The 27,540-nt window shown below is 37.8% G+C and overlaps 1 protein-coding gene across 1 annotated transcript in view; it reads left to right on the top strand.

Annotated features, from left to right (window-relative positions):
• The window catches only part of AGK (acylglycerol kinase), a 34,182-nt gene extending 6,756 nt beyond the window's left edge, over positions 1-27,426 (top strand). The window contains exons 6-15 of the mRNA XM_072398965.1: positions 10,321-10,413; positions 12,131-12,163; positions 14,076-14,170; positions 18,480-18,549; positions 20,707-20,786; positions 21,455-21,512; positions 24,551-24,645; positions 25,238-25,241; positions 25,505-25,648; positions 26,913-27,426. Of these exons, the coding sequence (XP_072255066.1) occupies positions 10,321-10,413; positions 12,131-12,163; positions 14,076-14,170; positions 18,480-18,549; positions 20,707-20,786; positions 21,455-21,512; positions 24,551-24,645; positions 25,238-25,241; positions 25,505-25,648; positions 26,913-27,056 (816 nt within the window). The 3' untranslated portion in view covers positions 27,057-27,426. The remainder of the gene's footprint in view (positions 1-10,320; positions 10,414-12,130; positions 12,164-14,075; positions 14,171-18,479; positions 18,550-20,706; positions 20,787-21,454; positions 21,513-24,550; positions 24,646-25,237; positions 25,242-25,504; positions 25,649-26,912) is intronic.
• The last annotated feature ends 114 nt before the right edge of the window (positions 27,427-27,540 follow it).

Genomic DNA, 27,540 nt, shown 5'->3' with positions numbered 1-27,540 from the left:
TAGTCATATATATACTGCCTTTAAAGTGCCTCATGTTTTCTTTATCCAATATTTGTTAATTACGGGATGTGGCAGGTGTAGTTTTGTTGAGATAAATGTGGGAGTCTCCACGTTTGTTTCTTTAAAGCCCTGTGTTACACTTATGCACAGCTAGTGGAGTGATTGGGCTAATAACACATAAAACTTTTTGAGCCAGGAGCTTGCACATGTTCATTTGTTTTTAATATTTAAAGTGAACTTTAATCTACACAGTGAGTATAAATAAATTGAGAAACTATATTGTCATTATATATACTGTATTAAGTTACAAAGTGTCATTTTGTGTCATTTTGTAACATTTTTGGCTTGTGCTGTTCAGCAGGATATTTTCAATGTACAAAATGTGCCATGGCCCAAAAAAAGGTTGAAAAACACTGCATTATAGTGTGCTGCAACATGTGTCAATGGCGTATTACTATAGTTCATTGGGTCTCCACTGAAAATAAATGGTGCTGTAGAACACTTAATTGTGCATGACACATTGTGGCAGTGCACAGGTTATCACAAAACACTGCATTGTATATCACTAAATGTTTCCGCAATAATTACTTTTGGTATTTTGAAAAGCCAGTATGAAGGAAAAATATTACTTTAATTCAGCCATTCTCAGACAGGAACCATGAAACCTTAGGATTTTTGCAAAAGTTGCTAGGGGGTTTCTTAAACTTTGGCAGATTCACCTCCCATTTGACAATGCCTGCATAGTTCTGGGGCCAACACCACTGGGTATAGCTAGCTGCATGACTCTACTGATGTTTTAGGTATCTATAAAAGTGTTATTCTTTAACATTATTCTACTGGCCACCAAGTTATTATGCTTTTTTCGCAAAAAGCCCCAAAAATGTGTTTTATTGGGGATTTCTAGAGACTTGAAAATTATTTCAAGGGTTCCGTTGCAAAAGGGCTGAGAAAGGCTTAATTACCAATCATCTTTTGTGTATTAATTCATCATAGTTCATATAATTGGGTGCATTGTCAGGGGTGCGTCCTTTTAAATACTTATGTGCTAATAAATGTCCTTTTTTGAATTTCAAAATAGTTGGTAGGTATATAAAACACATTTGACTTGCGGTTTGATTGGCTCTGCCTCCAAGCCTTACTAATACATTGGCTTCCCCTGCATAGTTATATATTGGAACTGTGGGGCTTTCAGATGATGTGCCAATGCAAATGTTTGCATTTTCCATTTGACTAGACACCCAATTATAGCGTGATTCAAGCAAAGGGTAAACAAAGCAGAATTTCTGATGAAAGAATCATTTAGATCTATGAATATTCATGGGCTCTGCAAAAAAAAAAATCATCAACGGGAGCCTGGAGAAAATTATAACTGTCAATGTCCACTATGAAATAGCGTGTGATTGAGGCCGATGTGATAATAGCCAGTATGTGCGCAGTGCCTGTCCCCGTCACCTTCCTAAACGTCTTTCCCTGAGATCTCACAGTGTGACCTGCCAGTTTGTGGGTAATTTATTTCTATGTCTGTACTTCACACTTAGCATTGGACTGCTCTGATCAAAAGCATAGCTATGGTAGACCACTAAATGGGTTTAAGGGCAGTGTGGGTGAAGGAAGGAAGGTCAAGTACTTTTGTGACCAAATAATGATTTTCCCGAGCAGCAATATCTCTAGCACCTGGCAGCTCAGATATATACGTAACATACAGTTAAAGAAAAACTGAATTTTGGACATGCAGAACAAACCTATAGCCCAAATAAAGTTTTACAATTAAAGTTACAATGATATTTTTTTAACTTTTCCCCTGCTTTATGTGATTTGACACTGATTTATGCCTGAAAATGCCTGAAAGTACTTTTTAGTGAAAATAAGGAAAAAGTGTATAGTTCTGTATTAGCAATCCCCTCATACTAGACTTTCCAAGGTAATTACAGACTCACAAGAGAATGAGAGAGCTAACAAATGGCACTTAAAAACCCAGCATGCCTTGCAAATACAAAGTCATGCAAGAAATCTGAAATATATTTCTGCAAAAAAACTTTTTTTTACAAAAACTTAAAAAATTAACAGACCCCACAACAGTACATAATGACTCCTTTTACCTGCCCACTAAACCCTGTATAGGTTTCATGTCTAATTTTAAACCTATACATTGCTGAGCCCCATGTGATGAAGCTGAGTTTCTAAGCCATCAATCTCCAGTGCTATCACATGGAAGGTGGATGAGTTACATGCTGCTTCATACCTACAAGTACTAGATAATTATATTTTCCCTGTCCTATTTTCTTGGTCTTGCCTGGAAAGATTAGAAGCAATCAGGATGTAATAGGTGAACACACTTATGGACCTCAAGCACATCAGCTGAACAACATTGTAGCCGCAATCACTCAATGCTCATGGTGGCACGTGTACACATTCCTTCATACAGCTCTCACATTTCATTTTCTAGTCTATGAAGATGTGCTGGTCCAGCTGCCAGTCACAATACACTAACAATTAATGGGGTTGGCCAGCCTTTAAGGACATCGTAAACATATGTTTAGTTAGCGGCATCCAAGCTTTCAGGAGTTTGCTGCACCATTGTCTGGCTGCCATCTGTGGTTGAAAGGAAAACTCTCCGATATTAGCTTGTTGGACTGAATAAGTTATTCAACTCATAGCAAACTGAAGACGTTGCCTAATATTGTCAGGAGACCTAAAAACACGTAAAACGGGATAATGATAGGCCAATGCATTCTAACATGGCCACATAAAAATAGCCTCAGCTAAAAGTCAAAATAATATAAATGGTTTAGATAAAAAACAAAAATTTACCTATTTGGGTTCGGTGTGTAATATTCAACTAGATCATAATTAAAAATATTTGTGCCATTGGCTTCTTATGAATATGGCAATACAGTGGAAAGAACTCATCAATTATATCTATTCAGCATTTTCTGCACAATGTTTAGTAGAATAATTTAACCTGTAAAGGTAATTTTCACTTATCCTAGGTGAAACAATGTAGAGTTTCACTTGCAAAGAATACCGAATCACATGCAAGAAAAAAAAAAATCAGATTTTTGCTTGCACATTCGGCTTCTGCTCATGTCACCAGATCTTGCACTGCACAGACAAATATGTGTGTCAATATATGTATACAAACTGTGTTGCATCACTGATGAAGATTCCCTTGGAAAATGAATGTGTCTCCCATTCTGTGACACATTTCCAGCTAAATGATTACAAGCCTGCCCACCACGACAAGATAGACTCTTTGGGACAAGACCTACTCTAATCTACACTCTGCTACCCTACTTGATGCTAGTCATCGTTCCTTTAATGTTGGATGTGTGTTCATATTAGGCCTCATCTAATAACTAGGTGTGTGTGTGCGTGTGTGTGTGTGTGGCCTACTCTATGCCAATTTGTCTGTTTGTCTGTGTACATTTTACTAGCGTACACGTCTATCAGCTGGTGTATGTCTGGGCGTCTGTCCATCTTAGTGTAAATGAGTGCATGTGTGTCAGTGTAGGATTACCAGTGCAGATTTGTTGTGTTTGCAGCCACTTCCTCCCAGGTAAAAGGTTTATTAGGAGTGTCTACTGACACATGATCTAAAGTAGGAAGTGAGCAGTTATGCAGAGCAACATCTTTATAGCATAGGAGGTGGGGGCCTTCTTATCCAGTATCCTAATCAATGGCGCTCTGATTATGTTAAATTTTTGGGGAATCTTACCTCATCTTATGGTTCTTTATATGCTGCTAATTACCCTCCAATATTTAAAGAAATTAATTCCCCTTTGCAAAAATGGCGCACTTTTCCATTATCTTTTTTTGGCCATATAGCACTAATTAAAATGTCCATTCTCTCTAAGCTTTTATATCATTTTACAACATTACCAGATCTGATTCCATGGTCTTCGCTTAGAAGATAGCAGGCTATGACCCTTTTTTAATTTTAAAGTAATTAAAAATTACTTTAAGTATTTTAGAGTAAAATACTAGAGACATCGCATGACCAAATCAGTGCTCTGCTCCCTTTGAGGCTGAGGAGGCCTAGAAGTTCCTGTGGCTAGAACCGTAACAGCAATGCAAACCCACCCAAGTCAGTGTTCAAAGACTATTTTCAGCTCTAAAAATAATCAAGTCAGATTTTCATAGAGCTTCCATGAAAAAGGATCTGGCAGAAGCAATTCTGTTTCTTAGAACAACACTACATTGAGTTAGTTTTGGATTGCATTTAACTGCTATTTTACTCTACAGCTATATTCCAAGTTTAATAAATACACTGTTTTAGGTTTTCCAGCTTTTGTTTTTGTTCATGTAGTTAAGCTTTGTTTTTGTTTTAAAACAGAGAAAGCGGTTCATATTTTTAAACTGGTAAAGTTTCCTGTTCCTGATTTGTATGCATGCTATGCTACTACCTTATAGCTACTTGATAAAAACAATAAAAAAAAAACCCTTATTGTTTTTATTTTTTTGTCTTTTGTTTAAACTGGCCAATACAGTAGAGCGTCAGGTTCCAAGCCAGTAGTTCTGTGGTTAAATGACTAGCTTCTTACCTGGCTAGTTTTATGAAAGGGGACATTATCCATAATTATGATGGCATGCTGAACACTAAACTAAAAAATTACTTTTCACTAAAAACATTCAAAACACCATCAATAAAATTGAAGAATGCTTCTTGATTAAATGCTCGTGCTTGTGACTTAAAGTGGAGGGTCCCAATTTTATTCCTCACACAACAAATTGAATAATTTCTGGAACGCACTCCAGACACAACATGCACTGCTCTTTGCACTTCCCCTTTTAGTTCTCATTGAGATGTTAAAACCTACTTCATTAGGAAAGTAGATGTTTTTCCATCTTCCTTAGCAATGAGATCAAGGATTTTGTTAGCATAGCTAAGCCTTTCTTGAAGAGAGTGGCAATCATTGCACCTTGCAGGAATTTAAGAATGACCATTGGAATTTATCAATGCATGCATCTATTGTTGAAATAGATACATTAACCACCTGAGCGTTACACTGAGGTCTAGATTTCTGTACCAAAAGCGTTACAGGTTTTCATGAAAATTTTTTTTTAAATTGTAGACCTGTAACTTACAGAAATATGTCCGAACGCTGCAGCCAGCATCAAGGAGACACACACAGGATCGGATATCGGGGGATGTCTTATTCACGGGTGAGTGTCTTATTTTAAATCGGGGACTTAAAATCGGGGAAACACGGTAGCAAGACTTCATCAACTTATCTGTGCACAGGCACCTAATGTAAGTGAACTGACTGATACTCTGGGTTCTCTTTTCTACTATTGGAGCATGTTTCTGTGTGGAAAGGCAGCACAATAAATGGACCAAAGCTGCCCATTTATTTTGTTACCTCATTGAGGAAAGGGGGGTGGGCATCACCGTGAGTTTGGTTAGTGCTCTGAAAAGCAGATGTGTTTATCTGTATACTACAGATTTGCTGTACATATCCTGCGTGCATTGAAACAGTGTTTGTTTGCTGCCTTGCTTTTTACATTTGCAGGATAAACATACTAGGACTCAGTATTCTCCCCAGAAATATTTTTAGGCTGGGTGGGAAAAAGCTGAAGACGGGTGGCAGCCCCTGTATTATGACCTAAATTTTTAGTAACCTCCCAAAAACAGCTGGGTGGTTACTGAAAAGTGCTGGGTAGTTCGCCTGGCTAAAAGGGGCTGGGGAGAATACTGTAGGACTGTTACCAAGTGCCCTTGACTTGTGAATGTTGTACCTTATGGCCATGTCAGTTTAGGCTGCCCTCCTCACACCATAATGAATAGTTGAAAAAGCAAGATCTGGGGGTTGTGGTAGATCATAGACTTAATAATAGCATTGTATGCCAAGCTACAATATCTAAAACTAGCAAAGTACTTTCTTGTATTAAAAGAGGAATAGACTGCAGAGATGGAGACATAATCCTGGCCCTGTACAAAGCATTGGTCAGACCACATCTGGAATATGCAGTCCAGTTTTTGGCACCAGCTCACAAAAAGGACATTGTGGAATTGGAGAGAGTGCAGAGAAGGGCAACTAAATTAATAAAAGGAATGGAGGAGCTCAGCTATGAAGAAAGATTAGCTGAACTGAATCTATGCTCCCTTGAAAAGAGACGTTTAAGGGGGGATATGATCACCCTGTATAAATATATAAATGGTCCATATAGAGAACTATCTTCCCGATTATTCACTTTGAGATCATTACAAAGAACAAGAGGGCACTCTTTGCGTCTGGAGATAAAGAAGTTTAAGCCCTGGATAAGGAAGGGATTCTTCATGGTAAGGTCTGTAAAAATGTGGAATTGGCTCCTTTAGGAAGTAATTTCAGCAACTACTATAGACTGCTTTAAGAAAAAGCTGAATGCTTTTGTAGAAGCATAGAATATAACTGGGTATTAAGGCTTTAAAATAAAGATAACAGAAACTGTTGATCTAGGGACCACCCGATTGCCTAATGGAATCTGGAATGAATTTTTTTCCCCTATTGAAGCAAATTATACCAGGGTTTTTTTTCCCTCTTCCTCTGGATTATCTATGTCCATAGGGTTTTATATCTGGGATAAGTTTTTTTCCCTAGTAGTTGAACCTAATGGACCTATGTCTTTTTTTTCAACATGACTAACTATGTAACTATGTATTGCACTATAGTGCTATATTGAATGATGTAATCTAAAAAAAAAATTTTCCCTCCCCATAAAAACTGCATAATACATCCTGGAGGAAAATGCAGACTATCTTTGTAGAATCAAATGATCATTCTCAAGGTTGTGATGTTATGGTATCTATGATCAATTGATCATTAATCATTCTGTGTCTGGCCAACATTAGACTTCAGCCGTTTTTGAAGGGTTACCATATTTTCTGTACAGTAAAGAAAAGTCTGTTTGATGACCACAGGCAGTAAAAAGCACTTGATAATAAGCTCTTGGAATCCTATCAAACAGCTGACAGTTTTAAAAGGATTAAAACTACAACAGTGAGTGTGTTTTGTGTTCAGTTTTGCCCACCCTCACCTGAGTAGCCTTCTTTTTATCATCACTTAAGCCCCCTTGATTGCCAGCCGTTTTGTAGGTCACAGTAACGTCTACGGACTTCACTTTTCAAGTCACCAAAGAAAATTGCGAGATGAAGTCTGGGAGAGGAGGTGGAATTGAAAATGCAATCAAGTGTTGCAGATTAATTAGAGCAGTTTGGAGCAGCCTTCCCGGCTCCAAAATTAGAAGATGCTTTGTGAGCGGCTGCTGTGAATGTTAAGCAGAGTGATTGTGGGAAGACTGGCAAGTAAAACTGTGTCTAGCCTTCTTCATACTATACTGACCATAGAGACATAGAGGCCATTTGTCAGTAATTATGTGTGACCAAGAGGCACTTTCACAGGCCAGTTTTTCCTCTTTTCAGTGTAAAATTGAACTCCAGCCAAATGGTTAAATACACAAAATATGGTTTTATCTGCGATTTGTCTTACTGCCTATAAAGTCCTGAAATTTGCACAGCTCTACCAACACAGCACTGTCTGACAGGGGAAAAAACCTAATTTTCTCTACTTCAGTTAATTAACACTTACAAGTGTTGCTTCTCTCCTAACCCTCAAGAGCGAACAAACAGCATCTAATGTCTGTTACCCTGCTCTGTACTTTCAGCTTGTTACTTGTTAGCACCAGTACTGCAATTTGGCTCCTGGCGCTCAAAACCTATAACAACACAAACGCTGCTACTTCCATTGCCTTTAATAAAAAAATACTTGATGTAATAAGTAATATAGAGCATCATTTGTTTGTGTTACCTGTTTGTGTATGAGTTTAACTTTTAATTGACTGCCTCTTTTTAAAAAAAAGCAATAAAATGAGTAAATTGCCTGCCTAAAAGATTTATACTCGCCTATTCCCTGGAATCTTTGCTCTGTGAGAGAGATATGACTGCCTAAACAAGTCTTTAAATCAGACCTTTATGGAAGTATTACATTTCTGCTTCTCCCCACTGTTCGCTGTGGTTCTATCCACCAGTCCTTGTCTATCTACTGTCTTAGAAACATCAGATGTAAAATTGTATCACTTGGCCATGCCTGTTCAAGTAAACAAGGATTTCAGGAATATTCAGACAGGTGTATATAAATATCCTTCTAATGCTAAGAACAGATGTGCTTTTAAACTTAATTCCAGCTTAGCGAAAAAGCAATAAAAAGTATCCTCCAAAAATTCTCAGAAAAAAATCTCCTTTCCAGCTGCTATACCCACCCTGTCTCTAGCTCTGTCCCCTGCGGACTCACTGAACTAGTGCAGCTTCTCTGGCTGAGTGACCCTGCATAATACAGCCTATTCGCATTTACCCAGGGTGTCATGGCTCTGCTCCCCTTCCTGTCCTGTTGACTCTGTGGCATAGTGTGACCGGGAAGCAAAAGTTGAGGGGAAATTCCCCCATTGGGCACACTATTAGCAATAAAATTTAGCAGGGGTCCCAGCCTTTCTTTACTTTTTCATTCTCTCCCTGTAGGCACTTGACACGTCCCATGCACTTACTATCTATCTAGCCATATCCATGAATTATGAAACCAGCAGTCATCAACTCTAATTTTGCACAGGGATTTCTTTCCTTGGTCCTGGTAGCTGACGTAAGTGGCAATAAGAGCAAGGAAAGCTGCATTTCTCCCTCAATCAGCAGATGGATCAGTGTTCGCCTATCACCACCTGCACACACGAAGTTTCCTTTACAAAGGACCAATAGTGAGCTGCTAAGTTTGTTTAGAGCATCTAGCATATTGCAGCGTACAGGTGTCCTTGCATGTCATCCTTGCAATCGTCTTTCTGAAATGCTGTGACAGGTCAGAATGAAGAGCAGTGATTATCCCTGAGACCGCTAATTGCAGTCAAGCTATTTTCAGCTGGCAGATTCTTGATTATGATGTATAAATAGTGGTGACAGCACTTAGAAAGACTCACTAAAGACACAGTGTAAGAGTAGGAACAATGGCTTTTGTCTGCTGCATATTTCTCTGAAAACTGAAAAAGGAGAAAGAGTCTGTCAACTATGTTATGTTTTTTTCCCATGCTGGCTTTCATTTGCTAGAAATATCCCTTGCTAAGGGCACTATACTACAGGACCTCAGGATATTAGAGAGATACTGGTAGCCTGCATTCCTTTGAAGCCGGTGCTAAAATCCCCAGGGGGACTGATGTGACTCACTCAGTCATGTGACAGTGCCTAGTACAATTTATTGGCTGCCACACTTAGTTGTCTCATGAGGGGCATCACATGCTTCCCCATTCCCAGGTAATTCCATTGCAGAAAAAAAAGGAAAATCATCAAGGCAGATGTAAAAATGAAAATTGCATTGCTATAAATAACACATTTGCCATGTTCTTAAATAACAAATAAACTCATTATTTGACCAAAAATTATTAGAGTAGTGGGACAAATTGTTTTTTACTTGATAAAAAGAACAGAATACATATAAATAATGTTCTGTGATCCTAATTACCTGTTTAAAGGGTGACAACTCCTTTTCCCTTTTGTACCAATGACACCATTGCATTATCACCGTGTCGCATGGCCTGTCAGAAGAAAATATAGGCAGCTTTGCCAAAATTTGCACTGCTTTGGCATGTTCCCCCATTGTCAATATCTAGAAGCTTGGTCAGAAAAATGATTTTCGGTTTGATTTAAATTTTAATTTATTTATATTCCTCAATAGCCACAGAGGATATAGACCAGACACAATTGCAGACCTAGATATTACCCCTTCACAAATAGCAATGCCATTATCATTGTGCTGCACAAAACATGCAGAGCTGTAGGAGTGTCCCAGCACTCCCATATACTACAGACTTCCTGCTAATAATAGGAGGGGGCTGATACAAGACCAGTCACTTTGCTTAAAGAGGAAGAGCAGCAGTGATTGGTCTTTATCACAGGAAGTTTCTGCACAAAGGTTTTTCCCTGATTTATTACACTAATCTGTAAAACATACACAAAGCACACCAAGGTTCAAGTAAGTCAGCATCGGTCTGGCTAGCTGGCGGCTGCTCCGCTACCTTAATTTCTGTTAGCCCTAGTGGCAAAAACTCTCATAGATTCAATATGTAAGAGCTTGCCACTTTTGATAGTAGGAGTTAAGGGGGCAGAGTGGTTGCTGTAGTTGCTCTATGTGAATGCCCCATATTTTTATACAGCATTTGCTAGTATTATTCTATAGAATATATCCTTTATATTAAGGTGTAATCAGCTAGACCACAACAGTAAACATAGAGGTTTTAATTTCTGCCCTCTCTATTCAAAACTTAAAAACAAAAAGTAGAATAAACTGTATTGTTTCAATCTTTCAGACAGACTATGAAGGCCAAGCCAAGAAACTTTTGGAACTTATGGAAAACACAGATCTGATAATTGTTGCTGGTGGAGATGGAACTCTGCAAGAAGTAAGTGTAGTTTCATATAGGTTCAATTTTATTTGTCAAAGCATTAGACATTTCATTAGTGTGCTGAGTTTAAAAGCTGTTATTTATCGGCGAGTTATAAAAAGGCAGTTTAAATTTTTTATGCAATTTACATTGACTGACACAGAGATGCTGTGAGCATAGAGGAGCTGCTAAAGTAGAACAGCAAAGGGAAAATATGTTGCTTGGCACAAACCTTTATTTGAATTATAGTTTTTGTTAATCAGCTTCTATAGCTTTTAAGAGAAAATATCTTCTAGGGAACAACCTCTTAATCGTTCCCAAAACCAGTGCACAATAAAAGGGATTTTTTTCTCCTTATATATTGCTCTGAAGACAACTCAGAATGTTGGATTTCCTTTCACTTTCTGAGAAACAATGGTCACTAGGACAAATAGGAGTGAAACTCCCCAACAATGAAACAGAAAACTTGACAGAAGAGCTGTCCATTCCCACTAAAGAAAAAATGACTTTATTTAAAGATCATAATTAAAGTTTAAAATCATAATTTAGGTGTAATTTCAATTTTTTTAAACTAACGCTGATCAAAGTAGAAAAAAAGTCTGAAAAAAAAAGCCTTGTTCTTCATAAATAAACAGTTTGCATGAGTATTACATTTGGTGTTCATTGATGTGTGCTCAATGCAACATATTGGTGTGTATTGTGGAATGTGTATGGTTAAAACACATAGGTCCTGATTTATTAATGTTCTTCAAGGCTGGAGAGAATACACTTTCATCAGTGGAGCTGATCCAGCAAACCTGGAATGGATATGGCACAGGATTGAAAACATTTACTAACAAATAGCTTGATTTTAGGAAATCCATTCAAGGTTTGCTCAATTACTCAGCTTCAATGATGAAAGTGTGCTCTCCAGCCTTGGAGAATTTAATAAATCAGGGCCATAGTGCTTGTTGCTCAGACTCCCACAAGAATGAACGTTTTAAAGGATTTTGAGTGCCCAGGATACAGGGGGACATCACCTACAGCTTCCAGTAGTGCCAAAGGAGGTAAGTAATTGTTAATATGTGGCGATATAGCAATCCCCTTTGCTCCTTCCCTGGCAAATATAAAAGCTTATATAAAGGGGAGTGGAGGAGCAGGCCTAGCATAGACAGTAATTACATAAAGCAGATGTAGCTATGATGTGCTAAGAAGAAGTGGCTGTGCTAGAGAACTACCATATACGGTAACTAGTCAACTTTTTAGCAAGCTTGAGAACACATTGCAAGTAAATAAAAAATAATTTATGGAAAGGAAAAATTCAGTTTTATAACTACATTAAATACCTGATTTCCTGTGTTTTTGTCTGCATTTTTCAAGTTGGTGACAGGGTCTCTAAATGTGAAATTAGTGGGCTTTTATAGCTAGAGGTCTCTTATATGAATAGTCTTCCTTCCATCACAAACTGCACGGAACTGAAATAAAATTATGTTACAAAGCCAGCAATGCTTTTTAAGTTGTTTTCCCTGATACAATCTTTGTAATTAACCAACAATTTTACAATACGTGCCATGAATGCAAAGTTATTATGACATCCCTCCTGCTTAGACATAAAAAGATGGGGGTCCCAGAATATATTGTTTAAGGAGTAACATGACTTCTGTTCCAGCAGCATATTGCTCTGTGTGGGTTACCTATTGTTCTGCAGTTCATTGTGGTGAGCAAGACGTAATGCACTCTGTATTGTGTGTTGCAGGTTATTACAGGACTCCTCCGCAGAGCTGATCAGGTAATTGTCTCTAGCAAGGAATTCTGGGAATGTACCATGATGCTGTCTTCTGTGTTCCCCGCTGAGTCAGCAGAATCCCTTTAAAACCAGACACAGCCTAAATGATCATTTTCCCAGACTTTTTTTTTTATAAGATCTGTCATTGTCAGAGCTCTGTGCTCATTATGTTATCTGTGTTCTTTCTGTTGATTACTGCAGGAGTTCTAATGGTAAACGTGTTTAGGATGGCCTACAAACTATATGATTCTTCTTATCAACCAGGCATGCAGACCATGTAGTCTGCTGACACACTCTCCTTTTGATTCCCACATGAATATACGTTTTATAAATTTACACAATAGGAGTGTACATTTATACAAAAGTGTTTCTATCTGGGAGGATTAAGTTTGCACCACATCCCCAATATTACTAAATAATTACAAAAATATTTTCCGTGGGACTTTTAAGGTGCTCACCAATAAACGATCACAATATTATAAAAACATTTCTTGTGCTACTTTATTAGATTCTACATAGATTTTTTTTTTAAACCAATGTAACATTTTTTTCACTATAATATACATATACACTTTGTCAATTCCATGTCTAACAAGTGCCATATGAGCGTCCTTAATAGTCAATAATAAGTTAATAAATATTAAAACTAAGGACACTAATGTGGCACTTGTGACATGGAATTGACAAAGTGTTTGTATATGTAAAATATAGTGAAAAAAAATTGTTACATTGGTTTTTATTGTGTTTTTTTTATAAAACAAATCTATGTAGAATCTAATAAAGTAGCACAAGAAATATTTTTATAATATTGTGATCATTTATTGTTGAGCACCCTAAATGTCTAATGGAAAATACTTTCGTAAATAATTATACATTTATACGTTATAACATTTTTTTTTTTTTTAAGGTGAACTATGTGACCAAAAGTTTTTATGGATTAAGTATCCACATACAGTTATTTTCAATTCTAAGATTTTGCATATCAGGAATTGAAAAATAGAAATCCAGCTGATCCTTGGGTTGCATACACAACAATTGCATAGATTGCATACAATACAACCGGAAATTATCTTTCATGATTGTATCCAGTGACAGATGAACAAACACATGAACAAACAAATCTGTTCTTTAAAGAGGGGAGGACGAGCAAGAGGCACCACTCTCTGCTCTCCTCCCTTGACTTGTATAGTGGTCGTCCATGGATCTGTCTTGACGGATCCCTAAACAATGTCAGGCCACCGCTATACACGTGACAAATTCTTACCGGAAGGGAGCACGACCTTTCATCTCAGGTGATAAGCATGTGACGTTTGTACATAGCCTCAGCAGGGTTCAAAATGAGGTAAATACAACCTCAGATAAATACCCTAATTGGATATTACACCATGGGATTAACTTCTTTAACAGACTAGGTCATCGTGTAGGAGCAGTGAAAATCTAATTACAAAAAGAGGCTTTATTTTAATTCCCATTCAGGTCTTACTGTTAAATTTGTCTAGGTTAGTCTAACATTGATAAATAATATAGATAGAAAGATGCTGTCCAACTTCATGCTGTAGTCATACTTCTCAAGGGTTCATATGACAAGATGTCTCTACCAACACATGTACCTGCAGTTCCCTGCAGTCTCACTCCTCACCTTTCATATTGGAATCTATCTAAATTACTTATCCTGGTAGAGCAAGACCCTGTTGTATTGATTCAGTCATAATAACTAGCTGAGGAAATGAGGCGACACAATCTCATCACTGGAGATGTGGTTCTGCCTGCTATCAACTACCTGCATTTTCATTTGTAGGAGCTTTATAACAAAATCAGGTACATTGTTATGTCTGCATAATATCTATGTATATCTTATCAATGTATAACTACTACAACATAGTCATGTGTTTTTTTTTGTTTGTTTTTTTTACAGGCCTCCTTTAGTAAGATTCCCATTGGTTTTATCCCACTCGGTATGACCAACACATTAAGCCAAACCTTGTACCCCCAGACCAAAAACAAGGTTCAGTAAGTAGAATTGCTGTTTTTTTTAAATATTTAAAAATGCAGAACTGAAATTATTAGATGCAATTAGGGTTGAAGCATAACTTATATTTACAAAAAGCACATCACAATGTGTAGTCACCATGGTTCTAACAGATATGCAGTTAGGTCCATAAATATTTGGACAGAGACCGCATGTTGTCTGTTCACAGCAAACATCTTCCACATACAAGCACCCCCCCCCCTCAAATTAACTCCAGGCCTTTTATCTGCCTAATTGCAAATGACATAATGAGGAAATTGCCCACACCAGCCCATGAAATAGCCTTTGAGTCAATTGTCCAATTACTTTTGAGCCCCTGAAATGAAGGGATTGTGTTAAAAAAAAGCTTTAGTTCCTCACAATTTTATGCAATCTTTTTGTTCAACCCACTGAAATAAAGCTGAAAGTCTGCAGTTCAATTTCATCGAAGTTGTTTCATTTAGAAATTAATTGTGGTAATGTACAGAACCAGAAATTAGTAGTCTCTGTCTAAATATTTATGGACCTAACTGTAAATAGAGAAATTTGTATGTGCTATCTGTATGTGGCCTCACCTACCTATTATCCCATCATAGCTGGACAGGATCTGGAGCAAAGATCTGTACTTATGATGCATTAAGAGATCTCCATGTTTACCCTTGTAAGCTGTGGTGAAGCTCCAGTCCATCTGAAAGCTTCAGGAGATAGCTGCTGAGTTTGTACTCAAATGAGTATACGTTGTTACAAATATGAACACTATATGAACACTCCTACAAATGTATTGATTTTCAATATTTGCTGTGAAAGGAAACAAAAATCCCACAGCATTCAAAGACATTTTATATGGACAGCATGGTAGTTCAGAGGTTAGCTCTCTGGCCTTTGCAGTGATAGGTCCCAGATTTGAATCTTGACCAGGGCACTATCTGCATGGTGTTTGCAGGTTCTTCCCATGTTTGCGTGCGTTTCTTCACGATACTCCTGTTTTCGCCTACATTCAAACAACATGCAGTTCGGTTAATTTTTTCTCCCAAATTGACCTTTGACTGTAATAATGACATATGACTATGGTAGGGACATTAAATAGTGACCCCCTTTGAGGGACAGCTAGTGACATGACTTTGGAATTTGTAAAGCGCTGCGTAATATGTCGGCGCTATATAAATACTGTATAATACCAGTAGTAATGTTCAGTTTCAACATGACCTAAAGACATGGTGCAATGAGAATTAAGAGCTCTGACCTCAACTCTTTTGAATGTTTTTCCTATCATCTTTCAACATCAGCACCAAACCTTGCAAATGCTCTTTTGGCTGAATAGGAGCAACCTCCAACTAACAAAGGGAAATCAACTTCATATTAGTTATGTTCATGTTTTAAGAATGTGGTATCCAGCAAGCCTATACCAGTGTGATGATCAAGTTTCTAAAGAAAATGTGGTCATATAGGGCACTAATTATATAGTATTCCCCTGTCAATTCACTCATATATGATTAATTCCTATTCATTTCCTATTGTGACAGCTTGCACTTTTGATAAATGCCCACTAGGTGGCAGAACGATTCATTGTTTTATTAGGACCTGGAAGGAGACCTGTAGAGAGAAACCATGGCTCAGTGAAGTTCAGAGGAATTGACTGGGGGAATAATTTAAAAATACAGCCCATAGTATCTAACCTGATTAACTTCATGTGAAAGATAAATTGATCATATATCATATTTGACAATCTATTTTTTCCCTATGATCACACTAGAAACCTCCAATCAAGCTTTATCTAAAGATTAAAACTTTATTAAGTAAACTAAAAAAATTTTGATCCATTTAGATAAACCTTGAGGGTCTTGTCTGTCTGTACAGCCTCCAGACAAACATGGCTTTAGGTGGTCATTTTGCACCCATGCATCTAACCTTCATCATATCCTTGAACATTAGAATTTTCCCACCACAGATATAAGAAGAAAGGTTCTTGACAACCACGCTTCACTGGCAATATTGACTAGTTAATGCTCTTCTCTCAATATCCGCTCGGTAAGCAATCTCCGAACTGATAACTAGCAAAACGAAAGAGAGAGTAATTAATTTCTTAAATGTTATTGCTCATAAATATGTCTTAAAGGTACATTGCTTCTAAGCTCCAGCAATATTAGCTACAAGCTTGGATGACATAGCCTTTAAAGATTTGTCATATCACGGTGTGCTTGTAAAGTTTTAATTAGGCCCTGTCTGCTTCTCCTTCTTTGACCTATAGAGACGCAAAGCTCTGTCTTGTTCCTAAGACCAAATAATTGTCTGGGACATTTCCCTGATATAAAACGAACCTTTACCACTGGCCTTAATTGACGCTCGTCTTTTTCTAGAATGAAAGGTGCTGAGGCTGAAGAACACAGTTATTATCCAGAAAGACATAGCAGCAGGATTGAAAGATGTTTTGGAGATCTCGTTTGTTGTGTTCCCGAAAATTACATGGTTCTGTGTCATTAAAAGCGAAGCAGAGGAGTAAACATCTAAACTGTATCACAGCTCCGAGGATATTGCTTGTTATTTTGTTATTTGTGTGGGTACCCTGCTGCTAGCTGTTTCTTGCTCGAGGGAGTTATATACAAACTTCCCGCTAATCAGCAATAATTGTGTATATGCAATGGAGCATAATGGCTAATATGGACACTGGGTAATGTTTATATTAAGGCAGAAACATAGATTTTCTGAAACAATTTGGCGATCACATTCACAGATGGGGATATAGAAGTTTTAAGGGGCTTATCAAAGTGAGATTTATTTGAAATCAGGCAATTTGAAGGATATTTTCTACCACTCATGCGGCTTTCTCTCTTGTAATGCTATTTAAAGCTGAACTCATTTTCAGTCTTGCGCTTGAAGTTGTACTCTCTTGTACTGAAGTTTCTTACTTTGATTTCACTGCACACTGTAAGCTTTTTCACACTATTTGTTAGAAGCAGCACCAAGTCACATGATGCCTATCTGATTTCCTGGCTGGAGGATGGCCACCATGATATAGTCCTCCTCTCCAGACTACCTGTCCCTGGTTTACCACTTTTTTATTTGGATTTTAAATATTTTAACCATAAATGCTCACAACCACATATTAGAATTGCCTAGGTCAGCCTGCAAGCTGACGCTTCTCCAGACTCACATCTGCCCATCAAGGCATTTTGATTTTTGCATATCTTCTCCCAAGAACCAGATCACTGCATGCTCTAGGGCAAAGGGTTCTGGTATGGAATACTGAGGTAGGTACTGTGATGTTTTTAACAGCCTATGTACAGCACCCTGCAGACCCTTCCACCAGCCATGATCAATATACATGCATGCTCATATTTTATATCCTGCACCCATGTTCATATTTCATATTCAGCGCCGTGTTATGCATGCATTATATCGGGAAATACAGAATCTTAGTAATTACATTACAAGGTCTAAAAAAGGATTCCTAATAAACAAAGAAAGTATTGGCTAAAACATTTAATAACATTAGTTAATAAAGTTAAAGGAAGATGAAAACCAGGTAGGGCAATGTCTGGCATATTAAACTTGTGCTTTAGGAAATCTAACTTTTTTTGTTTTACCATGTAGTATAAAGGGTTATATTCTGTCTTATTGTGATGTGTTATTTGTAGGAATAAATGGGCAGAAATAAATATCCCTGGACAGGTAAAGAGTGCCCCTATATTTGTTTTATACTGTTTTAGTAGTTTGCCTGGAGTTCAAGCAGAGTTAAACTTATATAAGAAAAAAATTGTAAGCATGCATTTTTAATATTGCAGAAGGAACTGGATTTTTTACCTAAAAAACCTTTCCTGTCACCTCTACCAAGCACCCGGGAGCAGTAGATGATGCAACTTTTTTACCTTTGGTCCAAACTTCCCATCAATGATTTGAAGCTAGATAATCAGACACCAATGTTATTCTGGGTGTTTGCTTTGAAAAAATCAGTTAACCTTGCAGAAGGTGTGAAATTCATAGTTTTATATTTAGAGCTCTAAACAGCTCTGTTATTACAAAGTCTTGTGCTTTTCTTAAAGAACATACAAGGTACATGTAAGGGGCATTTAAAGTGGACCTGGTACAGTGACAGAGGCGAAATGTTCATACCTATATGCGCTTGTCAGCCATTCCATTCCAAAACCATGAACATTAATATTTTAGAAATTATTGCATTATTAGCTCTTTATACAATGTGTACTTGGTTGTTTTGCTTATGTATTATTTGTTACCATTACAGAATAAAGGTAAAATCCCATGTGCATGTGTAAACGTTTTCTTTTCTCTTCTCTTTATACTTTTATCTTCTAGAAACATCTCAGAAGCCACACTTGCCATTCTGAAGGGGGAAACGATTGCTCTTGATGTGCTACAAATAAAAGTAAGTGATCATCTGAAAAACAAACTCTGTACACCTAGAGATGAATGCTCGAATTTGGTCAGATGGGGAAATCTAGATACAGGTGTTAAAGTGAAACCACACTGAGACTCGGTTATTTTATTTTTAAAATAATGACATTTATAAAGTAGAAGCACATATTAGTTCTTCCTTGCTCCTTCCCACCTTCCAAACACTAGTTTGTTCTTATCACTATGATGGTCTGCGTAACTTACATATAAGAATGTGTGGAAGGGGGCAGGCAACACTACCAGAAATTCTGAAGCTTTGTTTAAAATTTCCATTTGCTTAGGCACCGACACGCATTTGACAATATCTGGGGAAGTCAATACAGACAAAGGAACTTTGCTTTAGGAATGTGGGCACAATCATGCCTGTTTACCAAATCTGAGGAATTTTTTTTATTTATTTACAAATGGTGAGCATTCTGCTAAAACTGAAAACAGGTGGTACTTTGTAAGGGTAGTATAAAGCCCCTCTTCTGGACCAAAAAATTCCACCCTTCTAAGTTCCATTCTTTTGATTATTCCATCAGTGAGACATTTTAGTTGTGTAACTAAGCTTTATATACATAATATAGGATTAAAACACCACAAGACCTAAACTGGCTGTGGATTTGTAACAATAACATAAGTTAGAAACACTACTAAAATAATTTATAAATAATTGACTGTCCTGCAGTTGACCTCCCTCTCACCTGTTTTTGACCTTTTTCAAGGTAGTTTTGCATTTCCGTAGACTAGACATTTCTAGAGATAAGAAAGTAAAAACAATTAAGGAAAAACATAGGCACATCAACACAGTTCCTCAAATAAGTCTCCTGCAGAATAAAAGGCCTTATGCTTACCCCTCAAGTAATCTGTGTCTCCTACATTACCTTACATTGAAGCAACCTCTGGAAAACTCCACTCTTTACCTCAAGGAATGTAAAAAGCTTGTGTCTCCTGTCATGTGCTATGGTTGTGTCCTTCATCCCCATTTTTCACTTCTGAGTCCTGTAGTTACTTGTGGGGTTGGAGCAAGGAACTACAGCTCACAGCAGAGAAAACTGACATCCTGCAATCCAGTGCTTTAGTGGCTAATGGTAAAACATGGACCTCTATGGAGTTAAGTGTTGGAGCCTCTGGTTTGCAGAACATTTTTTGTTTGCTAAAAGGCATACTTCAATTAGGAAAAGAGAAAGTGTAGTGTCTATTCTCATAAATAGAGTGAGCGGGGCCACACATGACACATTTGGTGCTCCCATTTGTTTGTCCATAGGTATCCAGAAGCCCCTACAATTCTGTCAGCTTTACCACCCCCCTATACGTTGTACAAACTTTATAAATCCGACCCACTTTGTTTTTTTCATAAGTTTTGTAATATGCCCCAAATGTACCCCAAATTCTGTTCGGTGACCAAACTTTTACCTAACCACCCAAAGCAGCACTGTAAAGTGCTGGGTGGTATGACTTGCGTTGGGCTGGGGAGTGTATAACTTTACCTATTCAAGGTGCCCTAAAAGCCCACGCCTAACCTGCTACACTCACCTCTGCCACACATCCTCACTGCACTATTCCTTTTGAAATTACCACTGCTTCTTGGTATGGGGTAGTTTGTAAATTAGACCTAAACACTGTTGTGCCTCAGGGGTATGTCTTTCAAGAAAACTGTTCTTAAAGCTTTTCTCTAAATGTACAAAGTTCTTTTTAAACCCATAATAACTGGTGGTCACACCACAGTGCAAGATTTTACCAGCAGAGGGCATTGCAGGTAAAATTTGGATTCCAGCTCATGATCCTTGCATTACCGAAGTGTTTAAGCCGGCTTGTAAGGAGATGTTCAAGGCCACTTAGCTTTTCCTTATCCATAAATTAAGTTAAATAATTGTGTTTATCCATCCAGCTCAGCCTTTTACTCACTTCTAATTCTAATCCAATATATATAATAGTAGTTGTATTGATCTGAAGGAAGGTGAGTAAGAAAAGTCCAGAGAAAACAATCACATCTCATTAGGTAAAATAAATGTGCGCTGACTGAATACACTAATCACTGCAGTGCCTGGATTCATGAACCATCACTCACCGCATGAAGTGGAAAGTGTTTTGTTCTGAGTTAGCAGCTCTTGCTGGTGATTTTGACATGACTCTCTTTCTTCAGGGAGAACAGGACCAGCCTGTGTTTGCTCTGAACGGCCTGCGGTGGGGTAGCTATCGAGATGCAGCAGTGAAATCTACAAAGTAAGTTAGCTGTGTTTACCAAATGCATGCGTGTGCTTAGACACAAAATGTCACATGAACATAATAATTTCACTGCAATGGTTTGCAAGCCAGATTTGCTATGTTCAGATGAATCACCAGCACCCTGCAGATTCATTCTTTCCTTCTCTACTGACTCTCATGCTTGCTGTCAGCTTCACCGGCAAAAATCTATTGCCTTAGATTGGACATACTTCTATTTCTGAGGCAGCATCCTATTCAAGTCTATTGATCTATAGTGACCATATTGTAGATTGTAAGGTGTAGGAAGTTGAAACGGGCTGAGTGCATCCAGACATTTGTGAGCACAGGCACTAGGTTTTCATGTTTGGGTCATCTCTGAGTGGACATCTCAGTCTAGAAAGTAGCAAATATGAACCTGTGGAGGGAATAGAGACTTCTAGGGCTACATTACCAATAATAAGACTCTTTAAAATGTTTAAACTACTTTGTCTAAATGCTGACTACATTTTATGTATTATAAAAGTTGAAAGAAAGAAATGGCAGTGAAGTTTAGCATGAAATAGTTCTAGTGACTTGAATAACCTTTTTTCTGTACTTTGTTGGTAATGTATAGAACTATGCAGTGTGGAGGCTTCTGTAATTATTCCCTCTTTGTTAATCACTGTCTGCTCTCATTCCTTCAACAGATATTGGTATTTGGGGCCATTGAAGACCAGGGCAGCTCATCTCTTCAGCACACTGAAGGTATCTAGGACACCACAGTCTCAGATGGCCAATAAAACTTTATAGCCATAGAGAATGTGGCCAATGGGCCAAACTTCCATTAGCAGTGTGACAGCATAAATGCTTTTCTGGTGTGTTCAGCAACCGCAGAAGACAGACAAAATCAGTAGTACGCCAGCTTTCACATTTGCCTCCCATACACTAAAATCTGATTTGGTTGCTGTGTTCTAACTTTGTACATTGCTCTCCTTGTTCTATTTATCATTTGTTAAAACTGAACTCCAGACAAACCACTAAATACACTAATGAAAAACATTTCAAAGAGCTGTTTTAAGCCAACTTCAGTATTTCAGTCCACCCAGTTTTGATGTGCCATATGGCACAGTCCTATCTAACAAGGAAAGGGAGCTGATCTTTCTATGCTGCATTTCAGTTTGTTTTAGGTCTCCCTTGGTCTGGGCAGTGAATGAGAAGCAGCAAAATGATGAGCTCATTTTTCTATGCATTTTTTGCTCGGCTCCTTTATCCTATCTGCATGAACTGTGCAATGTAATATACCTTGTTACTTCATTGTGCTTTTTCCACTTCCCCTCTGTAAGGTGTGCTGTAATGAAACTGCAGGAAGCTAAAACAGGATCAAATTCATGTACTTACACTGCTTGTATTTACAAAATTACATTTATTGTAATATTAATTACAGAAGAGCTTTTGTTTGTTTTACATTTCTCCCTAGACTTCAGCTTTTAGTAAAACTAGCAAAAGTGTGCCTCTTCCAGAACTGGAAAAGCTGGGGATATAACAAACAATGCTTAATTGATGGTATGTGCAGGAGACATGTGCCGTGGGCATATTGATCAAGAAAGAGGTGCATAGGGTATGACAATGGTCAGAGTGTGCAGGAGAGAAGAAGTGTGTATGGCATCGGGCATTATGTGCATAGGGTATGACTGTATGCAGCTTTTATAGCAGGCAGTGTGTGCAGAATAGCAGTATAGAGGGTATAACAGTAACCAAAATTTGCAAAACAGATTTGTGTTGTATATCTGGAGTGCAGTGGGTAATATAGGGGGGATATATATATATATATATATATATATATATATATATATATGTATGTATGTATTTTTTTGTTTTTACATTTTAGCTCTCAGGTTTTCATGTGTAGTGGTGAAGAGGAAGGATGTATTTTCATGCAAAATTTCATGGCTTTCCATAAATAAATATGCTGGATGTCAGGAGAATGTGAGCCATGGTAATTACAAAACAGTAGACCTGGGTCTGTCATGGCATTTGGCCTCTGATGCATGGAGAAGGACAAACAATATTCTCCACACTGCTACAGGATGGGTCTGATATTTGTAGTTTAAAAGTGAGCTTTCCCTTTAAAAGTTCATATGTGCACCTGTCAGACCAGTTATTTATGATAGCAGGAGAAGATTATCTGCTAACGATCAGGAAAAGTACAATGCTTTTTTTGTCCTTTCCATATGGTGTGAAGATTTGCCTCTCTAGAGTTACAATTACCAGACCTGAGTCACAGCTACAATTTAGAACCTAAGTGCACATAATGATATTTGTAGCGCGAACTTTGACGGAAAGAGACAAGACCAAAGCACGTTAACAAAGCTCTGATTCGTGAGGGCTCGGAAGTGGAAACAGAACATGCAATTAGGGCAGACGGAGGTGATATTTTGGGCTGAATGGACCTGATTCAACAGCATTTATGTGTGCTGCTAAGATTAACAGTGAGTGACAGATCACTTAAAACACTTTTTGTGCAACGACAAAAGAAAAAGTTTGGTATTGAGCTAATATCTTTACTGATCTGAGCTGTTTTTGATATCATTTTACCAGGTGGATCTATTTTTATGGCAGCCTATTTCTCCACTAGTAGAAAATTTAGTTTCTATTGTCTGTTACTTTACAGACAGTCCAACCTAAGAGGAAACTTTCAGGGATAAATCTGACATCCCAATAATATGAAGAAAAAAAAACGTCTATTGTAAACTGTGGTTTATTTCCCCACCAGCAATTTTTCCTCGTGATCTGTATACTGTGTGAAAATGTCGCATTCTTTCTTTAGCTAATATTTCACAGCTTGTGTATCTGTAGAAGTTTGAGAAAGCCTTGTGGGTTACTGAAAAATATGTATTGCAGGACTAGAAAACTTACTGTAAAAAATCAACTACTAATTCTGTATGTATTAATTAACAATGGATTTAATGTATATTTAAATGCAGCTAGTATACTTTTCTAAATATCAATTCAGAATGAGAAATGAAGGTTCAGCTCTAGGTTCATGCACATGTGTAGACAGAAAACTACAATGGGGTAAAGTGAGGAGAGGAATGACTTATCATTGTGCTGCTGCTACGTCAATATCTAATAAGCAAGCTAGGGGTGTGTAACTTTCTAAGCTTTTCTGCTGAACTGAAGAATCTGTATGTGCTGTCTGGAAGGGATGTCTAGATCAAAAAACTGGAATTTGTTGTATTTGCCTGGCTGTAGTTCAACTAATAAGACAAAATGCACTAAATCATAACAACCAATCACAACTATTAGGCTTACTTTCCCAGTTGAAAGGCCCTTTCGGAGGTCTCTTCTATTGGGTCCTGTGTCCCCCCAGTATCTGTCTTCGGACCAGTGCTCCAGGCACCTCCACCTTCTCCTCTTCTTACTTCGTCACCCTACTCAGGTGCGAGATCGGGTGAAGTAGTTGGGGGAAGAAATTTGCCGATCTCACTGCACATGCGTGAGGTTCTCGGGCATGGGCAGAAGGAGCACCCAAGAGCCTCCCGGGATGCACGACCTAGGTATCCAGGGAGGCTTTGTGCTCCCATTAATTCTCGATCGCCTAGGTAGCGGCGCTGCACCCTCTTTTTTTTGCTTAACATAAAAGGGTGGTCTACTCTTTTATGTAAAAATAAAAATTCTGGGTTTGGGTACGCTTTAAGCCCAATTTTGAATGGCTTAGAATTAGTCTAGTAAAGGTGGTAGTTGGGAGTTCTTACAGGGAGAGAAGAGTTACAGGGTGACAGTGATGTTGCCATTTTTTCTAGGAATGGCCTCAGAGACATCAGGCCTCCATCTTGTTCCTGGGACCTAGCGAGCGACCTCCAGAGGAACCCGAAGAAAAGCCGGGACGCCCACCTTAGTTTATTACACACTTTACATGAAGACACAGTTCCATCTACTGGTGTTCAACAATAATGCATTATAGAGCAAGTGACCCAACATAAAAAAACCAAAAGTACAAATAACTTTAACCTGTAAAACCATGAAAGAATAATAAGGATAAACAAACAAACTTTTTACCCTATTAAATAAATGCTTTAAAAACGCACACAATATATGTATTGAATAAAATGTTATTTATATTCCAGTTTCTTTTTTAAATGTTAATGCATTTTGTGCCCTAGGTTGCCCTAGGTTTATACCTGAGTCAGTGTAATTATGCTGTTTTTTCAGGTAGAAGTAGGTACTTTGTTTTTTTTAATTGAGTATTTATGGTATATCGCAATGTTACTGCAGATTAAAAAAAACAAAACAGTTTGCTTATTGATTGCATTCCAATTTAATATACAAGGACCAAAGTAATCATATACAGTACAGCATAGAGCCTGTAAAAGTTGAAGCCTGGATAGAGAACCCCAACCCCCCTCTAAACGCCCCAGATTCTCTCCAAGGATGCGGAGTCTACTATAGACTGGCTTAGAAGGGTCACCCTTTAAATGCCCAAATTGCAGCCTGGTGACATGATCAATATCCTTTGGCTACAGGGTGCTAACAAACCCTGAAGACTGCTGTGTAAATGTGAATTTAAAATAAGAAAAGAGAACAGGATTCTGGTGGCAGCTATTGTCTTGTCTAGCTTGCTGATACCTCCTGTCCCACGTAATCTTTTTAGGTAGCATTTGAGAACAGGTTCTGTTTAAACAGAGGAAATAATAGATATGTATCATTTTCATTGTGATGCTGCTAGTAGTGGGCACTTTTTCTGAAATTATGTACAGACTGACATCACAATCGTTGACAATGAATTCATCTTCTATTTTGCAGAGGTTCCCCTGGAAGCTCCTCCTGAGCAGTGGGAAGAGGCTCAGGTATCTGCAGTTGAACTAATAATCAGTACCCAGAACAACCAGCCAGATTTATCAGTAAGTCTATGAATTATCCAACCAACCTTTTGTATAAAAAGTCCCATCCTTTTATGATGACCCTTTAGTAGATGTAAACTCAACTGCTGAAATCTCATTTAAGGATTGACATGTATATTTAATTTCAAAATTAATTTTAATTACTTTTAAATCTACAGCTTTTATTAAAATACGTGATGATCCTTCCATAAGAATGTTTGCTCAGACACTTCTTTTACAGGGTGACAATGCTTTGTCCATGCCTTCTAATTGTTATGGATAGTCACCCTTTCACATGGGTTCTGACTTATGCAGCAAGTCCACTGTTATCACCATCAGGAAACCCACTCTGAGAAATGCCAGACAGCCATCGTTTAGTGTATGAAGACAGGAAGACAAAGAGATCAGCAGCATATAGCTGCAACAAATGATAAAAGAAATTTAAAAAGTTGCAGTTGTTATGCGCAGGTTAGCATACTAAATGTTATTCAGTTGTAGTTTACATCTAATGTACCCTATTGGTAGTTTTCAGAAAATCTGCTATGGTGTGGAATAGAAAGCCTGCAGTAGCTATTACTATAAAAGCCTAAAAATAATAGCCTATTCATTTAATTCCATGCAAAAAGTGAGCTTGCAGACTACCGTTACTGAGTATTGGGATTCAATAATGACTTTGCAAGTCTTTATTGAATCTTAGTTGAATTAGTAGAAGTATGCCTACTGTTAACAGGCCTATACACTAAGTGCCAACAGGTTAAAGCAGACCTGTTATTAAATTTACACTGCTCCTGAATCACTAAATTATTTACCAAATTCAATTATGTTCATTGATTGTACACCCTGCATGGCAAGAACTGTTCACTAATGTGAAGGCAAAAGATCACATGGTGTCTGACTCCCATGAATGTTATTAGAAACTACAGAGCATCTATTTTGTTTTATTCAGATAGATAGATAGCCTATCTATCTATCTATCTATCTATTCAGCTGTGACATCTTCCATATTCGTTTTCTTTAAACAAAAAAGCCCCCCTTTAAAGAAAACAAATTTACCCAATATTTGACATTATTATTTTCAGTGGTTTGCAAGGTTTGTGGCCATTTGAGATAATTGCCTGGGTTGATGCTTCAGGGGAATTTCCACTAATTTCCTTGTGTGCCTGGGAGACAGGAGCATACCCAGATTAAGCACACATCAATGTAGCAATCCATATTGCATCATTATATGTAGTTCTGTTTAGAGCTTCTGTGCTTATTTGAAATTTTTGTTTTCTTCTTTATTTAGGAAACGGAAGGCCATTTCAGTATAGACTCGGAGGAGTACGAAGCTATGTCTGTAGAGGTGACACTTTTGCCAAGAAAGTTACGTTTCTTGTGCCATCCTTCCCAAAAAGAACTGTTTACCCAGAACCCACCACAGGCTCAATAATCTCACTGCACATGTTTGTAAATCGGCCACACTAGGCTGAGATGTCAGGTTCCCTTTGGGTGCTCGACCAGGAACTTGGTGATCAGTGGGGCTAAGAATACGGACATGTAATAGATTTCTTTCCATAAGTCAGACGAACTGCATCCCTGACTTCCATTGCTGCTATGATTATTAGTTTAGCACCAGCCAGTAGATAATCTCCCTAATCTATTATTTGTATTGGTCATTCTAAGCAGTTGTGTCCTCTGGACTTTCCATGTCAATGTCTTTTGAAAAAGCCATTTGTGTTCAAGACCAGAGCTAATGTAAATAATGATATTCATGTGATACGTTTCCTTGGGTAAAAAAAATAAAATGATCTTCAGCCTTACCTTTAGCCTTGCAGTTATACAAGTGCCTGATAAGACGCTGCATACTATCATCTTGCCATTCCCTCTCCACCCTGACTCATTGGGTCACCTCTTTCATTCATTGGAGTTTATCA

Source organism: Pyxicephalus adspersus, chromosome 2 (assembly GCF_032062135.1).
Source record: "Pyxicephalus adspersus chromosome 2, UCB_Pads_2.0, whole genome shotgun sequence".
Lineage (NCBI taxonomy): Eukaryota > Metazoa > Chordata > Amphibia > Anura > Pyxicephalidae > Pyxicephalus > Pyxicephalus adspersus.
This window is presented reverse-complemented; position numbering and strand designations above follow the sequence as displayed.